This window comes from Astatotilapia calliptera, chromosome 6 (assembly GCF_900246225.1).
Source record: "Astatotilapia calliptera chromosome 6, fAstCal1.2, whole genome shotgun sequence".
NCBI classification, from domain to species: Eukaryota; Metazoa; Chordata; class Actinopteri; order Cichliformes; family Cichlidae; genus Astatotilapia; species Astatotilapia calliptera.
The window spans coordinates 33,374,898-33,397,184 of record NC_039307.1 but is presented as its reverse complement, the minus strand read 5'-3'; the positions used below and the strand labels follow the sequence as shown (position 1 = coordinate 33,397,184).

The window sequence follows — 22,287 nt, the reverse complement described above, 5'->3', positions numbered from 1 at the left end:
TATCTGTGGTGTTAATTACCCTCTGTGCAGCCGTCCTGTTGTCACTAATGGCCCTGAGGAGCGGTAGAAGCCCAGCAGGAGCTTCTGGTCGTTGGTGTTGTGGGTCCATTTGAGATCAGCGGAGATGTGGGTGCCCAAAAACCTGTAGGTGAACTGGGCCGAGTTGGACTGATTGAGGCTAGTTGGTTGGGAAGTCTTTGATCCAGGAGCAGGTGTCAGGATGGACCTGATGGTGGTCCAGTTTGGTGGTGAGGATGTCTGGGATTCTCCACGAAGAGCATCCTAATGTAGCTCTTCCTGTTCTCCAGATGGCTAAGCACTCTGTAAAGGGTGATGGTGGTGACATCCTCCGTGGACCGATGTGGATTGTAAGAAAACTGGTGAGGATCAAGGGAGGGGGGTATACAGTCTCTGATGTGCGAAACAGCTGCTCGAAACACTTCATAGCTACAGACATGAGGGTTATAGGTGTGTAGTCGTTGAGGCTGTCTATACCAGTCTTTGTGTGGATGGGAAGGGTGGTGGAGGCCTTCAGACAGGTGAGAACAGTGGCATGAGTCAAGGAGAGTTTGAAGAAGCTGGCGAGGATCCCTGCCAGGCTTTGACCACAGCCCCTGGGATGCCATCATGCCCATCAGCTCTCCTGGGCGATCACCGCTCTGAGTCCTCCTTATATACTGTTCAGGTCAAAACTTGAATCATTTTGATATATGGTAGCAGTAAAAGATTAACCTGAAATTTTGTTAAAAGTCACGCAAAATATCCATCCATTCTCTTCCGCTTATCCTTGGTAGGGTTGCTGGGGGGCTGGAGCCTATCTCAGCTGTCTTAGTGCGAGAGGCAGGGTACTCCCTTTACAGGTCCCCAGTCTGCTGCACGGCTAACACAAAATATTTTTAGGTAAAACAGGACCTAATTTGTGATACTAGAGGTTTTTCTACAGAAACAGGGGTTGAAAAGCCTAGAAAATACTCTCCCTCCTCCCTTTAATTAATAATTAATCCTCCATTTAATAATGTCAGATGGGTTATTATGTAAATTCCATAATGAATCTCTAATTTTAAAATTGGTATAAACACATATAATGAGGCAATTCTAGGCCTGGGAAAAACTGATCCTGACCATACGAACACAAACACGTGTTTGTAAGAGTTAATAAGGCTTCACATGCACGTGGGCATGAATAAACTGAATGTAATTTTTTTTCTAACGTTGACTTTGTAATGAGATGTAACCACTGCTGTCCAACGAGAATGACCTAGCTTAATTAGAATAGTCATTAGCTGTAACCCTGACAACAAGTCAGGTAAAACAGTTAAATGCTGAACTCAGCTGTAATTATATGCTGAAATTCATCACTGTGTCAAGTGCTTAATTGTGACTGTCACCATTTGCACAAACTGTCCTTCTGCTCCTATTCTGTTTGCTATCTGAGCACCACTTTTGTAGTTTGCCAGGTTACGTAACTATTATAAATGCGTTAACGCACTGACTCTTGCACTATTTGCTTTTGGCTTCCTGAATTCTTCAGTGATATGGTAATCAAAGCCTATTTTACTGTCCGCTTCACTGCAAGTCACTCTGATTAACAGTGTCAGCTAAATTACAGCAATAACAATGTAAAGTGTGGATGATGACACATTTTGACAGATGGAAATGATGCAACATCTGTTTATCAATGCAAGATCTTTTCCTCTGTTATTCTGCTCATACACATTCCCACCTGAAAGCTTCCCACTGTAGCCACAGTCTCATACTAGTTGCTCAACTGAACTTGCTGGGTTCATTATACAGTAGTCGATGTAGATGGTTAACCATTCCCCTTCAAAAAGCTAACCTTCAAGTGCTGCATCTGTAAATCCCAGCCCACCTCTGCCACCTTGAATTTCCATCCCTTTGTTTTGCTGCCAAAAGCCTGAATAAAGACGGCCAGAGAGATGGAGTGAAACAATAGAGTTCAATATTTGCTGACTTGGGGTTGCTGGTTTCCTCAATACATCCTGAAACATCAAAGCTGTTCTCAGGTACTCTGATTTATACAGAAAAAGGACGTCCGATCATTGATGTTTTTTTTTTCTGTCGTAATATCACATCACATCAGTCATTAAGCTCTGACCAACAGTTTTAAAAACATGCGTGTGAAATAAATCTTTGCTCTTCTCATGTCTGAATGCAGCTTTGTGGTGATATATGGACTAACATCACAGACCACATCGAAGATGCAAATTAAGAAGGAGAAAGCAAACGAGCCCTAACATTTTCCTGTTTTTGTTGCAGTATCATGATCTGTCCCAGATGGGTTTTTTAAGTTGAGATTCACTGCACAGAAAAAAAAGGAAAAGGACTAAATAACACCTCTTGCATCATGACTGAGTGGGATTTGTCCACAGATTAATGAAGTGCAGCAGTTGTGCAGCTCCAGAACTGAAATGAATAAAAAAGTGTACAGAAGCACAGAGACGGGCAGAAATGTCAGATGTCATTCTGTAACAATTCAAACAGTAGCAGACTAATATTAATATGCTGTTATTCAGACTAGAGGAGTGCCTTGATGCAAGGTTTTCAAAAGTTGAATTAAGGCAATCGATAGCAAATAGTAGGGACAGCTAACTAATTACCCAGAAGTTAAGCAGGGAATTCCCTTGACCCTCGGGGTGACCACTTTTGATGGCAACATGATTGCACAGGTCATCTGATGGAAGGCAAGCTGCTCCCAAAACAATTACAATGTAGTCTGTCAAAAAGATTGTAGTCACTCTCAGACAGATTGGTGAAGGTTTGCAAATAATTGCTGTATAATTAATAAATGTACAAAGCAGAGGCTCCAGCAACACTTAAAAGTAAAGAGGAACAACTTTATTAACTGACCAACGCGTTTCCGCTTGTGATCAATCTGCATCAGGTTGCACCAGCGAGCACAACTCATCTGCATTTGGCTATTTGCAGCAGGGGACTCAACTCAGCTGGTTGCATCCTGTAAATATCCATCCATCCATTCGCTTCCACTTATACTTTCCAGGGTCGCGGGGGGTGCTGGTGCCTATTCCAGCTGTCATAGGGCGAGAGGCCGGGTACACCCTGGACAGGTCGCCAGTCTGTCGCAGGGCTAACACAGAGACAGACAACCATTCACACTCACAGTCACACCAACAGGCAATTTAGATTAATCAGTTATCCCCACAAACTGCATGTCTTTGGATGGTGGGAGGAAGCTGGAGAACATGCAAACTCCACACAGAAGGACCCCGGCCTGACGGTGGAATTGAACTCAGGACTTTCTTGCTGTGCGGCAACAGTGCTAACAACCGTGCTGCCCTATCCTGTAAATAGTCTGACGCGGTGCCTGTGTCAGTCTGTAGTTAAATAACCATCCTGCAGCAACTACATCAGAAAGAATTTCTGTTTCAAATCTAGGAGGTTCTTGCAGGATTCAATGTAAATAGTTAATATGAATTTCTATCTAATGTGAATATGGCGACAGATTTTCAGCAGACAGGAGGAGATGTGGAATTTTCACTGATTTATCACAGTTAACTGCCATATTATCGCAAACAGATTGAATATAATTGCAAATTGACCCCATTCAATGACAAATTGATACAGACTGATAACAAATTGATTCCATTATATTGCCATTTTAGTACCATCTCGATGCACCAGAGTGGCTTCGAAGATGTCCGGAAACTGACTGTGAATGGTGGCTGATCTGATCCCCTTCTCCAAAGCAGCTATTTAAGAAGAAATGAGATTGTAGTTTCATTCCACACAGTCGTAATAATTCCGGTCATGCTGCAGTTTCCAGTCACTGTTTTCCCGAGCGTGACTGCAGCATAAGAAACTCGGGTTTGCGGTCACTATGGTTTCATACATTTTCATACATTGCTATGTAGCAAAGTTTTGCCCGGGATGCCTCATAGGTGCCCGTGTGCAACAGAAAACAGCTTTTAGGCAACACATGAGCATGGCTCTAGTAAATCGGAGAAAAACACTGTCAAAATTTGCAGTATATCAGGTGAACGGATACCGACACACACGTGCATACATAGATTCCTTTATTTGTTAGAGATTCTTTTCACACACTGTTTCTCCTTTTCTCTGTCTCCCTCTCTCTCTGCCCAAGGGCATTTTCTGTCTCTCTCCCTCAGTCTCTTGCTCTCTGAGCTGTTTCACCCTGCCCCCCTCCCTTTTAGGTCTCCTCTCACTGGGTGAATTTGTACATGTGGTTATGTAAGAGCAAGCAGTCAGCCTTCGTCCTGCAGCAGTTGTACTATCAGCCACAGAGAGAGAGGACAGATCTGCCACCAGAATTCTTCGGCATAGCATAATATAGAGGACAGAGCTGACGATTTACCTTGCCGATGTACTAGGGCTGGGCGATATATCGAGTTTTTTAAAAATATCGATATATTTTCATACGAGATATAAGATGTGACAATATCGTTTATATCGATATAGTCTATGTTACGTTATAATTATACTTGTGGAGCAGCAGGTTTGCCTCTCTTTCGTCCACTTTTGTCCCCACGCAACGTTACTCTGCCTCGCCTCTCCTTCACTGAACACAACTCCGCCTCCCCCATAGCTTCACCTGCAGGCAATGACAAGATGAAAGCGGAAAATCTCCGTTAGCGAGTTACCGTGCGTGGGGCTGGACGGTGTCAACGTGTTAGCGAGCTAACCGTGCTAACGAGCTAACTGCGCTAACGACATGCAGCCAGGAGGGGCTGCACGGCCTAAAATCCTTTCATTTTCTCAAAAATCGACAGCGCGCCTTATGTATGAATTCTGGTTGTGCTTACTGACCGCGAACCGATTTTATGTGGTACACAGCGCTCGGCAATCTGTCAAAAAATGTTTTAATATGACTTTGCTAAGCTACGGAGCTACACCACTTGATGGATTGTCGGAGGATTACGGCTACCGAGGAGGAGCCTCGCGGAGTGATACGTACTGTGTGTGTATAAGGACCACAAATGGCACCTGTTCAGAGACGTGGTGCAGCTGTGAAATCTGTCTCTTTGTTATTATGCTCAGCGTCTATTAGTTTACATTTTGATTGCACAATTGCGAGCTTTTTGTTATGCACAAAAACAACATTGTTTTCTTTTATTTATGGACCATGATTATTTAATAAATGCTGATAATTTATTTTTGAGTAATTTCTTCATGTACATCTACGCTGTATGTAAATAAAAGTGCCCGTGTGACATCTGGGACAGTGTGACTAGGAACTCTCTTTTTGTTCTTAACTTATGGCTTTAAAAAAAAAAAATCAAGATATATATCTTATATCGCCATCCAGCTAAAAAATATCGAGATATGAATTTTGGGTCATATCGCCCAGCCCTAGGATGTACCCATCTAAACCAGAGAGCACCACTGTCGATGCAGAAATCTCTCTGTGTGTGACTCAACTGCATTTTCCTGGAAAATTTTACCGGCGTCTCCTTTCGTTCAGATCTCTTAATTTTAAAACATTAACTTATGCATGAAGACTTTGGGGTTTTCCTTGGTCTGTTTCATGCTGTGCAGAAACCATGAAGGCAATCACAGCCGGCTTCTTGGTCAGAACTTCGACTTTTATGAAACCTTGTGCAAAAATATGCACCTGACAAAATCAGAACTTGTGGGTCACTTGAAAACAGATATTATACAAGGACATACATTTCACCTCGGCTTGCTGAGACGCTTGTTATGTCCTATATAAAACCGTTTTGATGTATAGCCTTCTGTCCATAATATGTCTTGCACTGTCTGCTATTATTGCACATGAACTCACGGTGTCCTTGAAACCTGAGCTTGCATTTATTGGATAACAGATTTAGGTGACAGCATGTTTCTTGGTGTCATCAAGGTGGATTAATGTGCATTCACTATATCCAAAAACAAGACAAAGATAAAAAAGCTATCTATATTTATTTCCTGAAATTGTTACATAATTGATCCCATTTTGGCTTTAAAACTGAGGAAATCCGAAGCCCACGGTGCGTGGCTATATGTGTACTGATGTGCCTTTGTGGACATGTTACAGTAAATGTTCTGACTTGGGTATCATATGAGTTATGTGTGTTGAGGCTTTAATTTGAAACATATGAAGTCTATAATTCACAGATTTTGCATAGGCCACTACAGCTGTGTGTGTTTGCAGAGTTGGAAAGAGTAAAAAGGGAAAGGCTGTGAAGCATACAACACAAAGTGTGTGTGTGTGTGTGTGTGTGTGTGTGTGTGTGTGTGTGTGTGTGTGTGTGCGCGTGCGAGAGAGACAGTGTATGTGCAAGCTTTTGAAGTGTCTATGTGTGCTGTGTCATGCATGGAGCCGATGAATGGGATTAGATATGGCTAACAGCTCAGCACTGGCCCTAACTGGCTTGAACAAGGCAGAGTTACACACACACACACACACACACACACACACACACACACACACACACACACACATTTGTGTGCATTTATGAGAACCATTAAAACCACTGCCTAACCTTAACTAAGCTCTAGTAGTGGAGTTATGGAACCTACAGATAAAGCAAACAATAACATATGAAAGTGTCAGTTTTTACTGGTATTGTGGAAGATTGTGACTCCTGATATGCACAAATCAGGAAGATTTTTAGAAGTCGACAAATTAGCCATGTCTGCGTGGCAGAGGCTTCCTACTAGAGATGGCACGATACCACTTTTTTATGTCCGATACCGATATCATAAATTTGGATATCTGCCGATACCGATATGAATCCGATATAGTGTTTTTTAATCAACAAAACTGTTTTTTAAATATCTTGCTGCATTTTGTATAAGTTCATACTCAAGTTTAAAACAACAACTACACTAAAGCTATTCTGTTATACCTGTATGCAAAAAAAAATATTTCATAGTTCAGCAATACTGATCAATCTAATAAACTTAAACCTGCTCCATCCTCCCTATTCTGGTATTTTAAAGAGTACTTAGCGTAAATATTAAGCAACCTAACTAATAGGGTTCCAACTCCCAGCAACAACAAAAATAAATAAATAAAAAATAGGGAACCACCCCTCACGCTCCACCTCATGATGCTTAATCGACGTAATCAACCTTAATTTGATGCAGTGTGAAAAAAAATGCACAGAAATCAATTATTTTTCAAGAAATATTAAATAGATTCAACATCTTCAACAAAATTGCAGACTGCACAGATGGTACCTTCCCAAAAGGAAAAAATAGTATAGCTTACTAGGGTATATATATTAGACTTAATAGTTACTATATACAGTAATTGACTTCTATTCATTTTACATCAAATTAAAACTTTGGGTGTCAGATAATTATTTATTAAAAGCTAGACATTTTAAATGAGAATAAGAAAGAAAAGTATGTCTTTGTGCCCCCTTTTCCCTGTTAATGCCCTATCGGCCCCACTGGCTAAACTTTGCTAGATCCGCCCCTGCACAGTTACCAGCCGTCAGCTACATAGAAAAAGATCCTGGAGTAGAAAGTAATATTAAATACATTCTAACAACAGCTGATCAAGCTTAAACGTGCTGCTGTTGTTCAGCCGCTGGTTTCCTCTTTCTGGTGCAAAGTGGGCCAAAAGCAAACTAGAGACACGGACTAGCGACAGAAAAGCCGATCAGCTGATCATTAAGCAGTTTCATGATTGAAGTAGCAGCAGGAGAGGCAGTCGCTCCATATCTCGTTTGTTAAGCTTAACGCAGGAATGCTTTACAAACATTCAGAGATGGACTTACACACTTGCTTTACTTCTCTCGGGATAACTTTGTCGGAGATGAAATGCCGGGTTGCTAGCGAAGCTCCAAATGCTATCCAGACCACCGACAGGTCCCGCATGCCACAGCCGCTCTATCACGTGATGCATACTGCTCCGACGTGCTAACGTTCTGAGGTGAGTTACGGCGTGTTGCAAGTTTTGTGAGGTGCTTTCGTGATATTTAATGGATCGGATTACATTTTTTATTTTTCTCCGATATCCGATCCAGTAATTTAGGTCAGTATCGGACCGATACCGATACGTAATATCGGATCGGTCCATCTCTACTTCCTACCAGTATATATTAAACTAATGAGACCTGGGCAATGACTGGCTTTGTCAAAAACAATACACTTTACAAGGTGCTGCCAGCAGATTTTGTTCTCAATAATAACAACAACGTTCATAGCAGTCGGTTTCAGAGTAGCTATTCTGCAGCTGCCTCAGAAAAACAGGTAATGCCAGCTAGCTAACACTATTAGAGCAGTGGTGTTCACGTAGCTAAATTAATTCAGGGTCTTTACCTTACAATATAAAAAACCTTGAGGTGACGGTTGTCGTGATTTGGCGCTACATAAATATAAGCTGAATTATTCTGAATTCAGTGAGCTAACTGTACAATTTATTTTGTAAAATATGATGTAAGCTGTTCAACTGGATCAATAAAACCATTTACATCAAAAGTTAGCATCACAAACAGAAAATCTAAAATAGCCTCTTCATTATATCCTCTGTAGTGGACAAAATGAGTTAAACTGAAAGATATAAGACATCGTCTTCAGCAGCTGGGCTCAGTATAGTAGGTGCTGTTACCAAGATTAGTATTTTGGCTAACTGAAAACACATTGGCTCTTACTCTAACACACTCAGCTCAACTGATTTCACTCACGCCCTCTAGCCATCCATGCCGAACTGCAGTCTGTAAGTCCTACACCACAAACCTCCCAACGCACCTAACAATTCAAATTTTAGAGTATACATTATGAGGAGAAACTATATATTATTGCTATTAATTAATACTGTAAGTAAAACTGTTGATTAGAAAAATGTGTCATATACAAAAAAGCACTCATGTTGGGATGTAGCTCACTTTAATACATTGATGTGCTGGGTGAGGCGGAGCTAAATTCTGTAAAATAGAGTATTTAAGGTAATATATATATAGTTATTTTACACTTATGACCTTTAACAAATTTTTAAAGCATAAAAAGCCAGGTGAACAAGTGAGGATAAGGCAAAATATAATGACTTTGAATAGATGTCCTCACTAGTCAGGTCTAAAATTCGGTACAGAGGGCGCACACCCTCAGAGTCCTGATTTGCACTGAAAACCCTTCTAGCTCCTATAATTAGAATGTTGAATGCGTATACATAATGCTAATACTTTGAATCGGTATGCTAGGAGACATGTGACGTCACCCACTGATGATGTCATCAGGCCCACCGATGTCACTGCAGCTATTTTTGGCGGTCGAGTTGTGACATGGAGGCATATCACGATTTACATGAGTAATACGGCATGATAATGACTGGCAGGCTGTGCAAGCTCCCCCTGTGCGTGTAGCACACACACACACACAAACACGTGCTCCCACTCACACAGGCACGTGCAAACACACATCTGCAGGGTGGCGTTTATTTTCATTATTCTGTTCTTCTTCCTCCATTTAAATAAAAGCAGTTTGTTTCCCAAAAATGATTCGTTCATCAGCCCTGCATGGACGCACACACACACGCGCGCGCACACCTACACACACACACACACACACACACACACACACACACACACACACACACACACACACACACACACACAGATAGTTATTCCCCTGAAGCTGTTTTGCTGAGTTCCCCACTACCACATGTTCTTTGCTGCTGGGCTCTCCCACGTGGGCGAAGTTGTGTGTGTGCGTGTGTGTGTGTGTGTGTGTGTGTGTGTGTGTGTGTGTGTGTGTGTGTGTGTGTGCGTGTGTGTGTGTATGGGAGACAGAAAGAGTGAGCAGATTGTTCCAGCATGGTTAGTGTACAGTGTGTATGGGAAACACCCCACTTTGGAGAATGAGCGAGTGAGTAGGTGGTGGGCTGATCGATGAGTGTGTTCACTTTGTAGCTTGCTGAGCTAATGTGTGTGTGTGTGTGAGAGAGAGAGAGAGAGAGAGAGAGAGAGAGAGAGAGAGAGAAAGAGAGAGAGAGAGAAAGTAATTGGGGTGTGTGTGTGTGTGTGGGGGGGGGGGGTTCAACTGTACTGTAACTGTAGATTATGTGTACACACATAACACAGCTATGTGTGTGTGTGTAGGTGTGTGTGTGTGAACCCAAGGAGCTCCCATGGTGGTGTCCACCCCCATCTCTATAATTCAGCCACAATTACAAGGCTCTCCTCTGCTGCAGCTAATGAAACCATAAGTCAGCCAGAGACACACACACACACAAACACGCGCACACACAAACACACACAAACACACACAAACACACACAAATACACACAAACACACACACACCACTGCAGCAGAACCAGCCAAGCAATTGGGGAAATGAATGGAAGATGAAAGTGTAATACATAGAAAGAAAAAGAAAAGCTGTTTGAAAGCAGCGAGGCGAATGTGTTGGTTTGTGTGTATGTCTGTGTGAGTGCTCTGCCATCTGATTGTGTATTCCATCTGAATTATAGTCCTCAGTACATATTGTGCTGGTGTGGATGTAGGAATGACCTAATGTCTCAAAGTGTTGCTTAACTTTGCTCATATGCACAGATTCTGGAAATGAGAAATCCAAACTGGAGAAAAAGTCTTATATTATGCAGCTTTTGGCACATTTAGTGAGATGAAATGTCACACAGCTGACAACTGCTGGACTGATGTGTAGTATAGGAGCATCAACAGCAATAGTATGATCATCGCCATTCTCTGCTTCCTCCTCTGAATGATTGTTTCTCCATGTGCAGCAATAATGCAAAGCCTTACTCTCTTCTAATTTCGAACCACTAAACCAATAGTGTTGCACAGTCCAACGGGGGAATGTAGAAACAATATTACGAACCAATTTCATGCTGATAATTAGCACACAGGTGCTCTGTTCAGGGTGTACACTGCCTCTCGTCCAATTATGAGCTAAGACAGCCACGAACTCCTTCGGCATGTATAAGGGGGTATAGATAAATAGGCTGAGATGTGCAGATAATAAGGTGTTGATCCCCTCACCAGTGGCACGCACAAACTGTAATGTCAGCTGCAATTGTTCTCACATGGAAGCCAGTGAAAACAAATTGCTCATTGGTATTTTTAATTTGCTTTCTGATTGTCTTCAGTAAATATCTGTTGTATTCCTCAGCCATAACATGTCCATATGATGAGACTTCTGGAGGTGCTCTGTAGTGTTCAAATCCTTTGTTCTTGTCGGTTGCAGTGTGCTGCCTCTATGGATAGGGTTTTGAGACGTTTGGAAGCAGGTTAATGACCACTGGCACCCTGTGCATTTCACAGATGAGAGCAGGTACACCGTGAGCACATGTGCCAGACGTAAAAGAGTCTAAAGAAGTCACGAAGAAAGTTGCGCTGTCTGTAACATTGCCTGTAACGTTGGTCAAAGGACTTGACTGGGCTCCACGCTTACATTACCTAAATCCAATTGAAGACCTCTGGGAAATTTCCTTTAATTTTTGGAACACTGTATAATAAAATTGATGAATTCATTTTGGTACAACAATACTCTGTGCAACAAATACGGGAGATATTTCTGGAAAGTTGGATTTTGTAATGCTCTGTCTGACTTTTAGTGTTTGGCGTACTTTGATAAGAAACGGTGGCCTCGAGATAGATCAAATCACAACAGGTGGGAAAAAGTTTGCTTGTTTAACAAAGAAACGAAACCATACTGAATATGTCTCCTCACACTGCTGACACTAAAACTCATTCACTCTCAATTCAGCTCTCTCTGTCTGTCTCTGTGCCATGATGTGCTTGGTGGCAGGGTGCGCCTGGAGGCCAGCGCATTTAAAAATTCTCCTTTTTTAACTCCCTGCCTTCTGCTTAAAGTGTAGGTGCAGGGAGGGAAACAGAGGGAGAGGGATCGCTGGAGGCAAAGCAGCTTCACAGAGAAGTGAAAGCCTGCAGTCTTTGCACTTCTCCTCTCTTCTCTTCTTTTCCCTCTCTTTCTTCTCTTTATTTCTTTTTCTTTTCCTTTCCCTATTTAGCCCTTTATTCTCATTGAATCCTATAATTATACATGCAGTGTGTGTTAAAAAAATCCTGCAGTGCCACAGCATGCTTACTGCAACTTTGTTTCTTTTCTTCCTTATCTATGAAACCCACTCCTGCTCTCGCTCTCTTTCTCTCTCGATTCTGGTTATTCACTTTTTTATGGCACAAATTAACATGAAATCAGCCATAGTGGTAAAATACAAAAAAAATCTTTTCTACTTTCAATCAAGTCAACTGGAAAATGTAAAAATGTTGTCAGAGTGTTGTCATATTTTGCTCACCGGGTAAAACCAAGAAGTTTATTTAAACATGTCATACTTCTCTCTGAATCCATTGTGTCAGAATTTACATAACCACTTATGTCATTGTAAAGTATGTTGTATGCAACAATGCCAAACCTGACAGGTTTGATAGTGCTAGCTAACGTAGCTGCGTAGTAGCTTAGCAAAATGCCAATCTGATAACAAAGTGCAGCCTTTTATTTTAATAATGAGAAATGACAAACAGAAAAAGTATTGAACAAGCAGGCACGGAAAGTCATGACACCACCTGAAATCTCGCAATAATTAGAAATCAATCCTGCCACTTAGTGTCACGGCCTGGAGGTTCAGCTGGTCGCTGATCAGCTGTTTCTCTCTATCTCTCTCTCTCTCTCTCTCTCTCTCTCTCTCTCTCACGCGCCAGGGCGGAACTCATTATGGGTTCACGCCCTTGGCCCACGCCCTCGGAGGAGGAAACACCCGTGCCTCATCAGTGTGGATGGCATTTAAGCCAGGAAGCAACGGCTGTTCTTCGCTGGATTGTTGTGAGAATTTCACCCTCTGGACTGTTTTCCCTGGTGTTCCCTGAGTGGCGAGTGTTCGAGTGGATTCGTGTTTGTGATTGTTTGGAGAGAAACGAGAGTTTTCCCCTGGATTTCCCCCCGGAGCCATGCCCGTTTCACCTTTTGTATATACACTTGTTGGACACTGTACGTTAATAAATTCTCTTGTGTGCATCCATCCCCGGAGTGCAGCGCGTGACTCCAAGTTGCACACCGTGACACTTAGACCAAATTAATATCAGCTGGTTCAGTCCCATCTGAGGGCCTATAAAAAGGTGTCTCATGTCATGACGGGTAAAACCAGTGAGCTCTCTCAAGACCTTTACAACCTTATTGTTGTAAAACATACTGATGGCATTGGTTGCAGAAGAATTTCTAAACTACAGAACGTTCCAGGTGCTCTCTGAAAGATTTTAGTCACATGAGTGAAAAGAATTATCAGAAGACTTTTCCAAAAGCCGAGGACCACTTGTGGTAAGCTACAGAAAGATCTGGAATCAGCATGTACCATTTTTTCAAAGCAAATAAGTAATACACTCGAACCAGATGGCATTTTGGTGCAGGATGCTGTGGTGGCCATGCTGGTACAGTTTTGAATAAATCCCCAACACTGTCACCAGCAAAGCACCCCCATATCAACACACCTCCCCCTCCATGCTTCACAGTGGGAACCATGCATGTAGAGGCCATCCATTCACGGCGGGTGGAGCCAAAGATCTCAAATATGGACTCATCAGACCAAAGCACAGATTTCCACTGGTCTAATGTCCATTTCTTGTGATCCTTGGCCCAAACAAATCTCTGCTGCTTGTTGTTTTTCTTTAGTAGTGGGTTCTTCTGTCTTTGGACTTCTGCATCTCAGCTTCTTGCAGTAGTCTGTTTTCACACGTGCTCTGAATGATTTGTACATATACTGACTCCTGTAAAGACAAAGAAAAGGCTGAACAGATTAAAAAACCCTACTGTAAAGATGAGAAAAGTTGTGCAGAGTGAAATAGAAACAGTCTGTCAAAATTTAGCAATAGGTCTATGTCGGAATCCGGACTGTGGTCTGGTCCCTCTATCGGTGACCGAGGAGCTAAGGGAACACATTGTGCCAACAAGTGTCCTCACAGCAAAAGCAAAATCGTGTGTGTGGTATAGGTATTACTCATGTTGTCACTGTAAAGATTACTGTGACACAGCTGTAACCCTTAGTGACAAGTTGGCAACTCCCTAGCAGCATCCATTCACTATGGAAAAATCCATATTGTCAAATCAGTTGGCAAATGTTTGGTGGAGGTTGCTGGTTGCCGCTGAGTGCTGCTAAGAGATTGCTGCAGGCGCCCATATTTGCATGGAAGATGCCAACTCGTTTGCAAACACAGCCTAACTCTTTTAGAGGCACAGTTTTTACTTTAAAGGCAAAAATTCTCTGTTTCTTGCGTTTTTAAAGTTGCATTGTCACTTATCGAATAGTTGTTTGTGTCTACAGAAACATAGTTGCAGTTGTGGCAATGTCCTAGTGACCAAAGCTGTTAAAATTATCAGTGCAGAATTGTATACTTCTTTGACAAATTTCTACTAATGACTATCAGCAACCTCCAGCAACCACTTGCCAACTGGTTGGAGAATATATATTTTTCCCTAGTAACCGGTCATTACCAGCAGGTCACCGATCTGTTGACCTGCAAGACTGGAGCTTTAGCAATTGATTTCAGAGTGACACCCAGCAACCACTCACAACCAGTCAGGGAATACTCATTTTGTTCCCTAGCAACCACCTGTCTCTAGGCCTGTGTGACTGGGGTCTTGGGCAGGCAGTAGTTAGTAGTAGTAGTTAGTAGTAGTTAATGCTGGACTGATTCTCCAGAAGTGCAACTCAGTGTAACATCCTCTGAAGTCATGTTTACATGACTGTGAGTGAATGTGACAGAAGGCAACTTTGCCTATTCTTTGAATATGTGTGTGTCTTTGTGTACGTACAGTGTGCACCTGTTATGAAGGATTTCCACCTTGAAGACGATTTGCACTGACAGCACATGAAGAAGAGGTGATGGGGTTAAAACAAATAGGAGGGAGAAGAGTAGGAGGAAGAGGAGGAGGGGAATCTTGGTGCAGTTCCAACTCTGAGGTCACCTTAATATTTGATCTGCTTCAGTGGATGAAACGGTCAGAGAGCAGCTGCAATAGAGAGTTGGAGGGAGAGAGAAATGCAGGATTAAAAACCAAATGAGGGAGGGAAAAGAAAACCAATATGGGAGCTACTGACATTAGAAACAATACCAGGGACAAGACCTGCTCTTTGTTCATTTTAAGGACCTTTGAGCAAAGCAATGGAGGCAAACTCTGGTTTATTACAGCCAGCATTGTTTTGCCTTTGCTTTGTGACCATAATTTCGAGAGACATAGGATGTAAAGTCAGGTCAAAGGTCTGCAAAATTGCAGCTGTTTACAATAAACACTTTTGTTAGTAGTTTCACAAGAAGCATAAGAATAGTCTTTGCTTCACAGAGTCTTGCACATCTGGATTTTAATGCTAGATTCATTGAAAACCAGAGCTTAGAATATTGGCACACTTTCTGCAAGGGAAAAGGAAATAACCTGAATGAGCTTGCTGAAATACAATCAAAATTTCAGAATCGTGACACTGGTCTCCTCAGAAACCGGCTCCATGACCACAGCAATGCCATGACAACCCTGAGGCCGATCAGGAAATCAGCAACGCAGATGGCAAACAGACAGATGATGAGGACAGACACATACAGAGAGATGGGGCGATAAAGGGATGACGAGGGGTTTCATGGAGGGAGACAGACACGATGCCCATTGGAGGATCTGATACAGATAGAAAAGGAGGAAAAGTGGCAAGGAAGTTAAACAAAGTAATAACAATAATATTATATACAGGGCAATAAAAGATCCCTCTTTAGGATCATATCAAGGATTAGTTGTACCGAGGCGCTCCAAAGTGGTAATTTGGCCTACTGCTGAAAATTTGTGCAAGCAAATGTTGTACACCGCTTTAAGCATAATTGTTTTCAATTTTCACAGGATGATAGCAGATATGGTGCTTAACCCCTTCCACACTGGAAGTCCCTGTCTTGCAACCTGGGTGTAGAAGTGTTTAGAAAAAGTCACTGAAGAACACGAGACCTAGAAGAAGTTTTTATTACATAAAAAAGGTGTTTAAGTTGTTAAAAGTATTTCCTGTTGTGCTGTCAAGTGCAGCATTGCTACTGAAAGAGACTGAAGAAATTCAGATTACCTTCACAAATGGGAAATTTCTGTTACTGATGATCATTGTTTGAGGTTTAATAGTCCAAAAGCAAAGCATGAAAGCAGCTATTTCTCTGAAACCGTTCATACTTTGTTAGCTTCTGGTTAAAAGATTTGTATTTGCTCATATCTCGTGCCATACAAGGAACTAATGTCAGCGTGTCCACCGATGACAATTATGGTAACTATTTTTTGCCTTGATGCATGTGTGCAGGTGCTGTACGAGCCTCCAGTATCTTCCCCATCCTGAGTGTGATCCTGCTCTTCATGGGGGGGCTGTGCATCGCCGCAAGCGAGTTCTACAAGTCACGGCATAACATCATCCTCAGCGCCGGCATCCTCTTCGTCTCTGCAGGTATTAAGGGAAATAGGAAAACAGGCAGACTTGGAGATATAACAGTCAAAGTGGGTGAGGAGATGGAGGTAAACATTAAGAGGAAGCAAGTTAGAGGAGGTAAAATCTTTGTGGATGTATGAAGAGGCAGATGAAAATGAAGCTGACCAAAGAGCCAGCGTAAGTTAAAAACTATACTGATATACTGGGAGAAAAGGGAAGGGGAGCATATTAAGCAAATATTAAGAAAGGTTTCTGTTAGACTTGATGATTTTATGTTACCACTGTGAAAAATAATAGATATATAGATTATACAGTGGTATGATTTACTTTACTACTAGGAAAGTGATTGAAAGTGAAAACACACTGGCTAGTCCACCTCTCAATGGCTTAAGAAAAACAATAGGAAGATTAGGAGTGGCCTTGCCCTTACCTGAATCAGATTGAGATGCTGTGGCATGATCTTAAAAAGGTGGTTCATGCTCAGAAACCCTCCAATGGCTGAATTACAACGATTCTTCAAAGATGAGTGGGCCGTAATTCCTCCACAGGGCTGTAAAAGATTCATTGCCAGTGATCACAAATGCTTGATCACAAATGCTTGATTGCAGTTGCTGCTGCTTAGAGTGGACCAACAAGTTATTAGGTTTAGGGGGCAATGACTTTTTCACACAGGACCAAGTAGGTTTGGATTTTTTCCTCTTAATAATAAACACATTCATTTTGAAACTTCTGTTTAAATTTGTTTAATGATCTGAAACACTTAAGTGTGAACTTGACCATGTCCATATTTATATATATGGCCAAAAGTATTTGTTCGCACATCTAAACTTGGGTAACATCCCATTCTAAATTCATAGGGTTTAATATGATGTTGACCCTTTGCAGCAATAACAGCTTCAGCTCTTCTGGGAAAACTTTCCACAAGGTTTAGGAGTGTTTATGGGAATTTTTGATAATTCTTCCAGAAGCACATTTGTGAGGTCAGACAATGGTGTGGGAAAAGAAGCCCTAGCTCACAGTCTAAGCTCTAAATCACCCCAAAGGTGTTCTATCGGGTTGGGGTCAGGTCATTCAAGTTCTTCCACACCAAATGTGCTTATTCTTGGACCTTGCTTTGTGCACTGATGTGCAGTCATATTAGAACAGAAAGGAGCCATCCTCAAACTGTTCCCATGAAGTTGGCAGCATGAAATTGTCCAAAATGTCCTGATATGCTGAAGCATTAAGAGTTCCTTTCATTGGAACTAAGGGACAGAGCCCAACTCCCAACACCATAATCCCCCCTCCAACAAACTTTGCAGTTGGCACAATACAGTCAGATAAGCACCGTTCTCCTGACAACCGCCAAACCCATGCTCGTCTATCAGAATGCCAGACGGAGAAGTGTGATTCGTCACTCCAGAGAACATGTCTGCACTGCTCTAGAGTCCAGTTGCACTGCGTTATACAGCACCACATCCGACACAAGACAAAGATAGTGCAAGTTGCCATTTTGCCACAGAATTTTTCTGATTGTGTATGTGTGTGTGGCTGTGCATGGTTCTAGGCCATGGCCTACTGTGCTGCACTAGATAACTAGTTCCCCTCCAAGTCAGAAGTGAGAGATGCAGTTCTGTCTCTCTCTCTCTTTCTCACTGTCTGCGTCTGACTCTCTCACCCTGTTGCTAGGCTAAGAGGAGGCCACTGGGATTACACTCTAAAAATAAGGTGTCCCTGATACTTTTTCTCTGATCCATCTCAATCAGGCCTACAAAGTCCTCACACCTCGGACTGCTGTTCTATGTCTTTGTGCAGAACTGTTTTCACCGTTTAGCTTTGTATTCGTCTTTTTTGTCTCTCTGGCTGTCTGTCCATGTCTGTGTCTATTTCTGGCCACACACACCCAGAATCCTCTTGTATGATGTTGAAAATACAGAAAGGGAGATAACAGAGAGCCTGACAAAGGATGTGAGTTGAAGCTCATTGGAGGCTGGGGGGAGAAAGAGGAGGGTAAAATACAAAGGCACAGATGAAAACATTCAAATAAGACATAAGAAATAAAAGTGAACCTGCCCCAGTTTGGAAAAAAAAATCCTGCACTTTTGGGAATATGCTTTCTTTCAAGTATCACTGATTCTACTCATATTAATGCTGTTGCGCATAGATGCACATTGCACATTGATAATTTACTAATTTATTTGAGGCATATTTATGGTTCTCTGCCATGCTCATTCATCAGCCACTTCAGCCATCAGATGTGAAGGACAGCTATTTGGCCACTTTCCTGGTGGATAACAATAGCAGTTGAAATGTAAACAAATTCAACATAAAAGCCTCAATTAAATATGAAAAGGTTGGTTTCTTATAAAGTATCCATTATTATTATTATTATTATAATCATAAATGTCATTCTAGGCCCTGTGACTTCCTATTGAATCATTATACTTTCAGTGAAACACTACTATGTGTCAAAATAATGACAAATCATAATAAGTCATTTTAAGCTTTCAGAGATTTGATTTTCCCCTCAGGGAAAATGTTCGGTATTAAAGACCTACACTTGGGTTTGCCAAATTACTTTTGTACGTCTGAAAATAGGGGCTATGAATAAAAATGAATGTAGTTCCTAAACAGTTAATGTGATCCTTTTTGTTAAACCACTAAAATTAAAGCTGCACGTCTGCACTTCAATCACATGTCGACTGTTAGATTTGAAATCCCCAGTGGTGGTGTACAGAGGCAAAACTACAAAAGCTGCGTAGTCCAAAAAACTTGTGGACCCTACTGTACATGCTGAACTCGATTCAGCTGCTGCTGGTACCAGCTGTCCTAAATACAGTACTTGCTGCCCTTCTTACAGAGAAAAGTTACAAAAATGTAGTCAGTCTGAGCAGACAGTGAAAAGTGTGGAGGAAGGTAAGATTATTAAGAGGAAAATATAAATATGACATATGATGATCTTAATTTGACCTGATTTTATAACATATATGTTTTTGCATATTTACTTTGCATACACCGACATAACATTATGACCACTGACATGTGAAGTGAATTATGATGCTTATTTCTTCATCATGGCAGCTGTTAGTGGGTAGGATATATTAGGGAGTAAGGGAACATTTTGTCTTTAAAGTGCATTATGAGAAGAAGCCAAGTGGGCGGAGGCAGTGTGATGCTTTGGGCAACATTTTCAGATCATGTACACACTTTCATGGAAACAGTATTCGATGTTGTTTGAGGAGCACAACAGTAAGTTTGAGGTTCTGAATTGAATGGATGTGCTGGACAAACAAGTTCCATCCATGGAGGCTCAACCTTAAAACTTATAGGACTTAAAGGATCTGTTGCTAACACCTTAGTGCCAGACACCACAGCACACCTTCAGGGGTCTAGTGGAGTCCATGCCTCAATGGGTCAGGACTGTTTTGGCAGCAAAAGGGGGATCAACACAATATTAGGGTGGTGGTCATAGTGTTACGCCTGTGAATATTTCATTATACTGAGGTTAATGTGTGCTTAACGTGTGGCTTTGTCTACGATTGGCTGCATTTTAGCTCTTGAGCTAATCTCCATCCCTCATTTCTTTACCCAGGCCTGAGCAACATTATAGGAATCATTGTGTACATATCAGCCAATGCTGGGGATCCTTCCAAGAGTGACTCCAAGAAGAACAGCTACTCCTACGGCTGGTCCTTCTACTTTGGCGCCCTCTCCTTCATCATGGCTGAAATGGTGGGTGTGCTGGCTGTGCACATGTTCATCGACCGACATCGGGAGCTGCGTGTGGGGGCACGAGCCGCCGACTACCTCCAAGGGGCAGCCATCACACGCATCCCAAGCTACCGCTACCGTTATCGACGCCGCTCGCGCTCTTCGTCTCGTTCTACAGATCCCTCGCACTCTCGCGAGGCATCGCCAGTGGGCCTGAAGGCCTTTGGGACGCTGCCCTCCACTGAGCTGTCCATGTACACGCTCCCCAAAGGCCAAACAGGCACTCCGACAGCCACCTATAACTCCACGGAGAGGGACCACAACTTCCTGCAGGTCCACAACTGCATCCAGAAGGACCTGAAAGACTCAGGTGGCCATAGCAACACCGCCAATCGGCGCACCACACCTGTATGAAAATGACACAGACATTAAGAGAAATCAGAGGAACTCTGGGGGGAAAGACAGATTGTGGCTTAAGGAAACAGAAAGAGAAAGAGGGCTCCAAAAGACTGAGGAGCGAGGGGTAGGCAACAGAGGAGAAGTTCTGAGAGCTCCACAGCGCCTCAGATAATCACAGTTTCTGTTTAATAGAAAGGAAATGGAGTAAAATTGCATAAAAAAAAGAAACATGCATGATTTTCCCATGAACCATTGTTTAACAAGTTTTGAACATGTTTGTAAAGAGTTGAGGGGAAGGTCGGGGAAAGATGAGTGGGGATGGGGGGCATTCATGATGCTGGGTTGGGGTGGTTGGTGGTTGTCTCGGGGCTGTGGAACTGTGGAGTGGTGGGCTGGGCCAAACTGCCCATTTATAGGCGAACTTTATATTTTTTACTCTTCCTCAGTCTGATTGAAAGGCCCCACAGCCCTGCCTATGAACCAACCCTCGCACTACCATACCACAAGCCCCTCCCCCCCCAACACACGCACCCTAAATTCCCTTATAAACCCTACTCCTTTCTTTAGTTACTGTATCTTCTTGATTTCATTCTTTATTCGCATTAATACTGTGAACCATTGCGGTACGGGATTTTAGCAGGGAGCATTTCAGGCCGCAAAAAAAAGAAAAAAACCAAGAAAAAACACATAAGTTAATATATGTATTGATTATATATAAATATATGAACATATATGTTAATAAATCATGACTCGACTTCCCTGAAGCAAAAAATATCAAGAAAAAAGAAAAAAAAGAAAGAAACAACGTAACCTACAATGAAACTAAACCGAGTCGTCATGGAAACTAAACCAAGGCGGAGGATTCATTGTGACTGGCTCATTTGACGGGCAAAGGCTTCAGCCTACTTGATAAACTCGTATTGGTTAGCGTTAGATACATTATCACATTCTTTTACAACAACAACAAAATCGTTTGGCCTTCCGCCAAAACCCTGGCAGCCTTCTTTGTTCAGGGTCAGCTAGATGTGAGTTGGCCACTCTTGCTTTTTCCCCATACAGGGGTGGAGTGAAGAGAGAACTCTGGGTAATGGATGGTCTCTCTGCAAACTTGCAGATGACTATGGACAATGAATCGTCACTACTGCCAAAGACACAAAGTAGTGCGTGTGAGAACATGGCTACGAGTGAGCTGAAGCTAAGTGACTCCAAAAAAAAATTAAGAATTTTCATGCATGCTAATCTAAAATCATCCGATCTGCTTTTAAGAAACCTATGTTTTGAACAACTGAACAATGATACCATGTAAGGGCAGTGGGAGTGAAAAAAGTAGTAATTAATGTTACAGTACTGTGTCAATTTCTACTTTTCTTTATCTTGTTTTTGTTTTTGAGTGGGTTATTTGGGGTGGGGTCTCATCATGCTTGAAACAAAAAAAAAAAAAAACAACCTTTGAAAAACGTATCAAGGCTCTTTTTTTTTAAACAGAAGAGAATCTTATCTTGCCTTTTCATTTAATTTTATTTCCTCCATTACTTTGGACTTTCACACAGCCTTAGTCTCTTTCTTTATCTCATTTTCTTGTTCTTTGGTTTTGCTTTGTGTTGTTGTAAATGACAAATTAAAACAAAAAAACAAAAAAACATAATGTCTTTCAAGGTGCCAAAACTGAATGATTCTGAACTTGGATGCATCAAGTCCTGATGACAAATAAAAATTGAACCCCCCGTAGGGAACTGAATGAGTCTTTGTTGTATTATATCTGATCTAACCTGAACGTGAAACATGAACATGTAGAAACCGAGACTACAAGCCCAACTGCTGTTGAAGATCTGGCTGC

At 42.0% G+C, this 22,287-nt stretch overlaps 1 protein-coding gene across 1 annotated transcript in view; it reads left to right on the top strand.

The window, feature by feature from the left end:
* The window catches only part of cacng2b (calcium channel, voltage-dependent, gamma subunit 2b), a 66,655-nt gene extending 44,732 nt beyond the window's left edge, over positions 1 to 21,923 (top strand). The window contains exons 3-4 of the mRNA XM_026171843.1: positions 16,239 to 16,379; positions 19,933 to 21,923. Of these exons, the coding sequence (XP_026027628.1) occupies positions 16,239 to 16,379; positions 19,933 to 20,465 (674 nt within the window). The 3' untranslated portion in view covers positions 20,466 to 21,923. The remainder of the gene's footprint in view (positions 1 to 16,238; positions 16,380 to 19,932) is intronic.
* Positions 21,924 to 22,287: the final 364 nt, after the last annotated feature.